This window comes from Gavialis gangeticus, unplaced genomic scaffold (genome assembly GCF_001723915.1).
Source record: "Gavialis gangeticus isolate Ggan-Ray unplaced genomic scaffold, GavGan_comp1, whole genome shotgun sequence".
Lineage (NCBI taxonomy): Eukaryota > Metazoa > Chordata > Crocodylia > Gavialidae > Gavialis > Gavialis gangeticus.
In genome coordinates, this window is record NW_017729016.1 from 18,563,607 (window position 1) to 18,572,852 (window position 9,246).

The following is a 9,246-nucleotide window of genomic DNA, read 5'->3' on the forward strand; positions in this document are numbered from 1 at the left end:
CCCCCAACCCAAACTGCTGCCAGCTGGGGCTGCTTCAGCCTGGCTCAATATGCTCAGTTCTTGGATGTATGTGTAAATGCGGTGCCTGGGAACAATAAACACTGGTGTGATGTATGCTACAGTTTGTTGCTTTGCAGTAGCATGTGTAGATGCACCCACTGAGAGGTAGATAGCCATGTTAGTCTAATATCAGGCAGAAGGAAGGGCATAGTGGCACCTTTATAGCTTAATTCAGACGGATGCTATGACAAAGGATATTAATGACAAAGCCAGCTGTTGCTTATGAAAGCTTATGCCTCTCTCGGTTAATATATAGGGTGTCAGTCTGCCTGCCTTCAGTATCAGCATTGATGCGATCCAGATGGAAGTGGGATCACTTCTAACTTAACAGCTGGTATTTCACAAATCTATTCAAGGTTGTAAATTACTTGTATTATGGTGGGCTGGTATCTTAAAATGAGTTGTACACGCATTATAGACAGTGTTTATACATTTTTAAAAATGGAGATTTTTTTGTAATACTTTTCAAAAGAAAACAACTAATAGGATGATGAATCACAGCTGGGAGCCGGTGCATCACTTGCAGTCAGGGCTGCTCTTTTGATTGACGGGAGTAAAGTCTACTGCAGTGTATTATCAACAGGGAAGCTGATTGAAGGATCCAAAACCAGCCAGTGTTACTTGTAGGATACTGAGGTGTTTAGGAGGAGGACAGGCCTAGCTGTGAAAGCAGGACCCAGGATCTCTGCGGGATTAGACAAGGCAAAGAGCAGGAGTTGAGCTTTAGAGATCTCAGGGAGAATGAGAGACTTCCGCATTCTGCTTCTGAAAGAAATCGGAATAAAATTGTGGTTGATGTGCGACTGAAACAAAGTTCAGACCGCCATGGTGATTAGTATTCAGATTTGCGCACATCCCTAATAAACTCACCAGATAACAAAATGTTCGTTTTACCATTTACTCATCTTGTAATATAAATTTAGATCTGTGTACAATAACATTTCAGGATGTGTTGCAAACATATCTATACCCATACAGTACCTGATTTCCTATCTTTGTACTTAATTTAGTCAAATGAACTTCAGGTCATGATGGCAAGGCATATTTATTTTATTTAGCATTTGTTTAACTGTTCTTGTTTTCACATTTAATTAAAGTACATACCTGCTACAATGATATCAGCACTCAAAGCTGGGAAAATATTAGCTAATAATAATTACAATAACATTTACATAAAATGTTAATTTGAATATTGCAGTGCTGTTATTAATTTTGAATCATTCTCCACAGCCCAAGATAAGGCTTTTGACCTTGTATGCACTGAAAACGTTGAGCATGCACATATTTTCCCAGAAAGGATTCTTTGCCATACATACATTAGAATGAATATAACACAAGGCAGAACATGCCTAGATCTAAAGATTTTGGCTGCAGGTTTTAAACTTTGAAATTGCTGTAACAGGTATTAGACTTCCTTTAGGTAAACTCCTGTTCAAATAAATGAATTTTTTTAGGTACCTGGGAACGGCTGCAAACTGAATCATTGATCAGAAATGAGCTGTAACTGATGTTATTCATATATTTTGGTTCAAGTAAAGACTACACTGTAATGTGTTTAAAATATTTCTGTGCTGCTTATAACACACTCAGTGAATAAAGAATGAGCTGGAATCTTTGCACAGGATTGCCTTGACACTGGTGACCCTGAATGAATACCTGGCATTATCTAGGGGAGAAAGCTTTTCGTTATTCAAAGATGCTAATTATATATGCACAGCATGGTTTTTGGAGTGACTTTGCATACACTAGCTTGTCTTAAATATTTATAGATAAACCTCATAACTTCTTTGTGGCCTGAGATAGACATGTCACAATGAAAAACAAGTCAATATTAGCCGGTTGAAAGAAGAATATTGGATAGTGAGTATTAGTCTTCCTCAACAGTATCTGACTTCATGCTGGTGCTTTTTCTCTTTCTTTCTTTCTTTCTTTCTTTCTTTCTTTCTTTCTTTCTTTCTTTATCTGTTCATTCATGTTAATGCTCATTAAAAAGAACTAGAAACCTCGGACCCTCAGTAGCTGCCCTGTCCCATATTTGGTGATCTTGGATGTTGAATCCTATTTAGCTTAAAAGAAACAGCCTGATGGCAATGTACCCACTTAACAGCTGCACAGTTTTTTATATTTATTGTTGGGATACTGCAGGATAGTTTACATTCACTTTATATGAAAATATCTCAAATAGGATGTGTGTAATGTACTCTCTGTGTAGTCTGAATAGATAATATTGACCTCAGTAACTTTTCTTGTGAAGCTTTCTTGTTTTTAACTTGTTGCCTTGTAACACTATCTTTGGGCATTTTTACACATGCTCCAGGAGTGGGTGGGGGCCCTTTAATTAGAGTGGCTCTTGGAGCGTCTCTTATATCAGCTCATCAAACGACCTTTAGTTAAAGTGCCCCTGCCAGCATTTTGAAGCGCAGGGAGGCTGATACACAAGACACAGCGGCTGGCTGGAGCAGCGTGGTAATTACCATGCTCCAGGAGACTCGATTAATCGAGTCTGCTACAACATACTGGAATTATACTATCGAGGCAGCCTCCCAGCTCATGTACAGGCACCCTTTGTGACTAGAGTTATTAAGAGGCTTTCCCTAATAGACTGACTTTTAACTTGGATATTCTATTTAAAGTGGGAATTGGGAAAAAACAAGAGGTGAAGGTTTAAACTCAACTTCTGCTTGCAGCTCTGCTGAGAACTTTGGTCAAGTGTTTGACTTTGAATGCCAAGGAATCTTAATCAGTCTAGCCAAGTAAACCTTCATATTCCTGAATCAAAGACTTATGCTATAGATTTTTTTGGTACATGGCACTATCCGTCTTGCAGTGGAAACCTTCTAGACTGCTAGTCTCTACTTGGCTGTACTTTCAAAGCAAATAAACTGTCCATTTTTCTAAATTACTCGCACAGATCCATAGAAGCTTCTAAGTGCCCCCCCTGGCATTTGGACACTGGAAATGTCCTCTGTCTTGTTAGAGTGCATGCAGAATGAAGGCAAAATCATTTCTTGATCATAGTAAAAAATAAAATGGTTTTCACTGTTGATATGAATATATATGTAGTCCACAGAAAACTTTCACCTCCTGATTTTTAAAGAAGAATGATTTTTCTCTCTTTTTCTCCTGTAACATGGAAGGCAGAATTGGCTGGGTAAAAGTCATACTTAAATCCTGGTTTTTGGATTTTAATCAGGGTTGTTTAAATTTTTAACAAATTTAAAAAATAAGTATTTATTTTGAAAAATGTACATGTTGTTAATTCTTTGTATTATTCCCATTCAGTAGCCTTAAATCAGTTAAGCAGATGTTTTATATTTTTTTTCTTTAATTGCTTTCCTTGTTTTAGGCAGAATTTTAGATGTTACCTTTAAAAAAAATTGAGTCTCAGTAACAACGTTATTGCAAGAACAACACAAACTTGAATACAAGATGGATAGTCTGTGCTGTATTTTCAGCCAGCGTGGCATTCTAGTTATTACACATATTTTCTGTAATAACTTTCTTCCTTATTCCCTGTTTTATTGTGCCATTACTTGCATGAATGTTTGGCCGGGTTACTTAAGATGTGATTAACTGATTAATCACTTTTTAAGTGTAACATCTGCCAGGGCCCTGAATAATTTTAACTGTTAATACTGAAGCAATTTTGTTTTGACACTACAAGGATTTTATACCATTAGGAGAGAAATTTAACAGTTGTAGCTTCTAGGTGCTGCAAACACTTACACACACACTTAACCTTAAGTATATGAGATAGTATCATTTTAGTAAATGGGACTCGTCATGAGAATGAATATAAATTTCTCCAAGTTTTTGCAGAATCAGGGACTTTATTTTCAGTAATTTTAGTTTTGCAGTTAGCAGTTTAGGAAAATTCAGACAAAATCCTTGTCAGTGGTGACATTGAAAAGTAGCATTTATCATTTAGTTCACCGTAAATTTAAATTTATATTGCATTAATTTGCATGTAAGTGTGACAAAGGCTTATACCATTTAGAGCACCTTGTCTTAAATTTCTTTGCCATACTTTGCCAATTAAATGGAACTTTTAGATTCAAATGGTGTTTATGTTGATGCTTAAGTACAAGATGTTTTTTTCCCCTCTCGTGTTAAGGTACTTGCTGTTTTCTGAAATGTCAAGATATCTAGATAATGGGTATGTTATTTGTGTGTGTCTGGATAAAAAATATTTTTCATTTATTGCGAGGCAGGGATTTTTGTGCGTGATATATTTTCTTGGACCACTTCACCCTGCCTCAGACCTGGTTGCCTGGTACCCAAAATCTTGACTCTGTCCCTCCCAACTATACAGGTGGTCTGATAAAAGATACCATGCACCCAAATCCTTGCCTCTCATATTTTTCCTGGACTATCACCACTGCAAAATTGCTAACACGACCACGACATATTTGAGTTTCTTTTAATTCTCCGAGGTTTTGGGACACTCCAAGAGTGAATGATAAGATACATGGCTTTGTTTTGTATGAAGAGCTAGTTATAGTAGGCAGAGGCTATTATGGTCAATGGGTCAGGTTGGGAATGCTCTAAGACTATTGATGTTGTAAATTGGCAAAACTAGGTTACTAATGGGATGTGCGGCAACACCTAGATAAGGCATGCTTTCACTACCCGGTAGAACTTCCTGTTATCCTTCCAAGTTTTCTTGGAGATGAAGAAGAGTGAATTACATACATTTGCCTTTTTCTTCACCTGACTCCAACATATTTCTACTGCTAGAAGTTTCTTTATTGCTTGAGGCACTGCTGTCTGTATTCAGTTCTCTTTGAGAAGGTTTTCTATAATGAGGTCCTGACATGGCAATAAAGAAAATAGGACTCTGAGCAAATGACCATGACTTGTACCTAAATTTGAAGACCACCTTTGAAGGCTGATTTATACTTATATATATGAATGTTTTCAGGAACACTAAAAGAAGGAGTTCAGTTGACTTCTGTCCTGTTACTATTAAGGTCTCAAACTGCTACTAACATTTGAATCTACATTTCCCTTCTTCCAGTCTGCATTGGTTTTGGGTTTTTTATTCTAGCAGAGAAAGGGTGTGAGGAAAAGACCTATTTCTGATGGTTGGAAACCTTTCCAGGACATCCTTCCAGAGGAGTCTGGTCAGTTATTTTTGTAGAACAAGATATGAGCAATAGAATTTGGCAGGCCTGCACTACTTCCTGCGTTCAGGAGTTGCTTTACTGGCTCCTCGAGGTGTCCTGCAGCAAATTTAAAAAACTTGGGTTTTTTGCTTTTAAGGCCCTACATCACAAGTGCAGAAAGCATCGCTTCCCCAGTCTGTTTAGCACTCTTTCTCCTCCCCAAACACTGCCAAACCACCAGTTGAACCAACCTGGTCCCCTTTTCATCTTCTTCCGTAAAAGTCTTTATGTCATCTTCCATGCTGCCTCTTTCTCTCCGATCACCATTGCAAAACATTTTTTCAACCCTCCATCTGTGCCTCATTCAAGTTGCATTCTGCTACAGCTTTCTCTACAAAAAGATTGTTTGTTCAACACAGCCTCACAAACAAAAAGCATATTGAACCAGCATGATGTGTGTATTTCTAAACTGAGTGATAGGGTAAGCATCTCTGTAATCCCCCTCTTTAATCTCTCCTTCACTTACTTGTCAAGCCCATCATCCTGACTGTAAGCTTTTGAGCAGGAGTTTCTTGCTGTGCGGTATAGGGAACAATTATAATTTCATTATCATCTACCCTAGCATGTATTGTGAAAGCATTGAGAGTCTGCAGTCAATTTGAGCACAATGGAGCTGGGTGCCATACCAACATATAATGACTGGCAATCCCTGTTCCAAATAGTGAATAAACTAAAGGCAAGGCAGACAAAGTAGATGAGCCGAGGAAGCACATTGGCCTGGGAAAAATGGAGTAATACTATTTTATTGCATTCATAAATATTTAAGTAGCAATAATAATTATGGTCAACACAGCATTCAAGCCAAATATAACATTTACTGAAAACTGAAAGTGTCTGAGTTCATATTTTAAACATTTTCCAGTTTGTCTAAATCTTTTTGAAAGTGGAGTCCTGCATTAACCACTTCAGCCAGTACTGTTGGGTTGCATGGTTGAAATTGCAGTATCCTTCTTTGGTGCTAATGACTAGAACCTATATTGGGGATGGGAAAGGGATATCTGAGACTGACCTCTTCCTCTAGACGCTTCAAGTTTGTACCTTCTTGAACAGTGGATCTGTCAAAGAAAATGATACATCCTGTCCTTTTAAAAGCAGATTTACTAGGTCTCTTTAAACTGTGCTTACAGTGCACTGGAGAGTCGCATCGTTCAAAAACAAAGAAAACCAACACTCTCCTTTATAGCTTGTTGCATTTAGGTTTTTTGTTCCTTTCTGGAATACTTGGTAGATAAATAGAACTGAAAAGTAGATGAGGTCTTAACTGCGCTTTTGCCTCTAGACCAGTACGGCTACAGCCTGGCTACATTAGGTTACAAAACCTGTACAAGCTCCCTGATACAGCACAATTGCTCCTAGTGCAGGGGTGGGCAAAATGCGCCCCATGGGGCGGATGCGGCCTGCCAGGCTATTCTATCCAGCCTGCGGGGCCCCTAAAATATTTAGAAAATTAATATTTATCTGCCCCTGGCTGCCTGTCATGCGGCCCTTGATGGCTTGCCTAAACTCAGTAAGTGGCCTCCGCCCTAAATGATTACCCGCCCCTGTCCTAGTGTGAGCAGATATCTGCACCGTTTTCACAAATGGGGATGCAAAACTGTTATGGTAGGTTGGCCATGCCTGAAAATGTTTATCTGTTTGTCTTGCTTGTACATGGCTAGACAGTAGACTCAAAGCAAGAAGCCATCCCTTCAGTGCATTTATGATGCATAGGAGTTTCGGTGTAGGTAGCCTCTTTTTGGTAAACCTTTCTCCGGACGACAGATAAACATGTTGAGAGAGTTTCCCTGGTGAAACATAAATAAGTCTGAGAAAGGGAAATCAAAGTAACACTTCTTATCAACTGCATCTGTTTTATCAGGCTAGCAGTAAATGAACCTCTGTAGTTCTAGCTTAGTGCAGATGAATACCAAGGAAACAGGAAGTTTAATTTTGGCTCCATTTAAAACAAAGAAACATCTTAATATTGGCCAAGTAGAAGAGGACAACATTTTGAAGGAAATAAAAGAAGTGTGTAAAAACTGTAAAGTATAAAGAAAAACGAACTATAAAAGTGATGTGTCGATTATTTGGTAGTTTATGGTGTTTTGTTTTAATCACCTTCATGGGGTGGTGGGGGGGGGTGGTAACGATGGAAGGAAGGAATTCTATTTTCTCACCAGCACTTGTTGATTTTAATCCACTGGTCTTAGGTTGTCTGACTTCTGCACTAATGTATATTTGGCAGTAATTACGCTACAGTTATCATAACTGGTGGCTTGATTCTTCATTTATCATTTAAATAAATGAGACTTCTCCCACCCTGCTCATACCATCTGATTTTCATAGCATCAGATTCTGTTCACGGATTAATTTGTGCATGTGTGTGTAGAACCTTTTCTTCGAGTGGAATAAAATATGGAAGATTAAAATTCAGTGGTATTATTTTCCCTTATCTTTTCATAAAGGGTTTCATTAATCCTGCCATAAGATCTCCAGAAGGTGACCGGAGGGAATATGTACTTTGATTAATATTTGTTTAATGCAGGATTATCTATATTACTCAGATGTTTTATTCACATTAAAACTGTGCCTATCAGCTCATTTTCAGGTTGACTAATCGGATATAGTTGAATGAAGAAGATGAACAATTAGTAGACTAAGTGACTTTTAAAGTATGCTGAGGGGCAGAAAAATACAATATACAATGCACCTTGTCTTTCCTAATACTCTTATGACTTAAGATGGTCAGACAGTGTAGTAGATGATGCTTTCCATGGCAGAGTTTTAATTTTGCTGGAAAGCCTCCCCAATGCCAACATTTAGATTTCTTTTTTATTACATCACCTCTGGGCAAAATATTAGATTTTTCTTGCCTTATGGATGAAGGTAAATTGAGTTGAGGGAAACATTTAAGTCAATATTTCCAGGCAAAATGTGGAATCTAATTAGTCTCATCATACTTGGAGCTTATTGCTGAAAGTTTTTTGGCATGTAATTCAAATATTTTATTTGTGGATATAGTACAGAATCTCGTGGAGCCTGAGCTCATAGATGAAATGAGAGTGCAAGTAATTTTCATCCAGCCTTGTTCATTGGAAAAAGACGAACAAGCTTTAGGTGAAGCAGCTTGTTCAGTGTTAAAGGATGAGAAAACACAATGCAAAATTTAGAAGCAGTTGGACCCCTTTTTCTTTTGGAGTGACTTGCTTTTGGAAACTGATAGTAGCACTGACAACCATAACACAGGATATTGCATAACTCTGCCTTTCTCTTTGTGTCTCACAGGTACCTTATCCCAGCCTTGCAGAGGTCTGATGCTGGGTTTTATCAATGTGTTGTGCGAAACAGGATGGGAGCACTCTTGCAAAGAAAATCTGAAGTCCAAGTGGCATGTATGTACGAAGAGACATTACTTTGTCATTTATTGGCAAACCAGTTAATTTCTTGTATGTAGTTACCACAGAATAATAGTAAAAATTGTCATATATATGAACTGACTCTCTCTCTCTCTCTCTCTCTCTCTCTATATATATATATATATATAAAAGAGGTATTTTAAAATACCATAATGCAAGAAGTTTTATGTTGTCTGTAGTCATCTGAGAGAGAAGTTCAAACGCACATTGAACTGCACATATTGAGACTATTTCCTATGTTTTACCTTCTAAGCCCAATGGAGGGCCAGTTATCAGGCTGGTTTCTTCCTCATGTATAACTGATGGATATAATGAGACTGGGAGAGGCAAGGTCCTCTTAGAGCGGTCTGAGGGGAGAGACAATGTTTCGGAGCTGTACTATAGCAAAAAGGTCCCTGGAAAGAAACAATGTCACAAAGTATGGAAGGGGGTAATGGAAGGAGTTTACAGATTCAAGTCACTCATAGCTGGGATTTCAGCATATTCGAGTTAAACTTTGACCATCTGGCTGTTGTAACAAAGTGGAAATCCATGAGGAGACCCAGGTGACCTGATAATACCTTTGTGATTGTGGCCAGCAAAGAGATGGTGCGCACACACACACACGTGCACGCATCCCCCCCCCC

General features: G+C 38.3%; 1 protein-coding gene across 1 annotated transcript in view; it reads left to right on the forward strand.

Annotated features, from left to right (window-relative positions):
• Positions 1-9,246, forward strand: part of SDK1 (sidekick cell adhesion molecule 1) — a 551,260-nt gene that overhangs the window by 14,283 nt on the left and 527,731 nt on the right. The window contains exon 3 of the mRNA XM_019512615.1: positions 8,490-8,596. Coding sequence (XP_019368160.1) covers positions 8,490-8,596 — 107 coding nt within the window. The remainder of the gene's footprint in view (positions 1-8,489; positions 8,597-9,246) is intronic.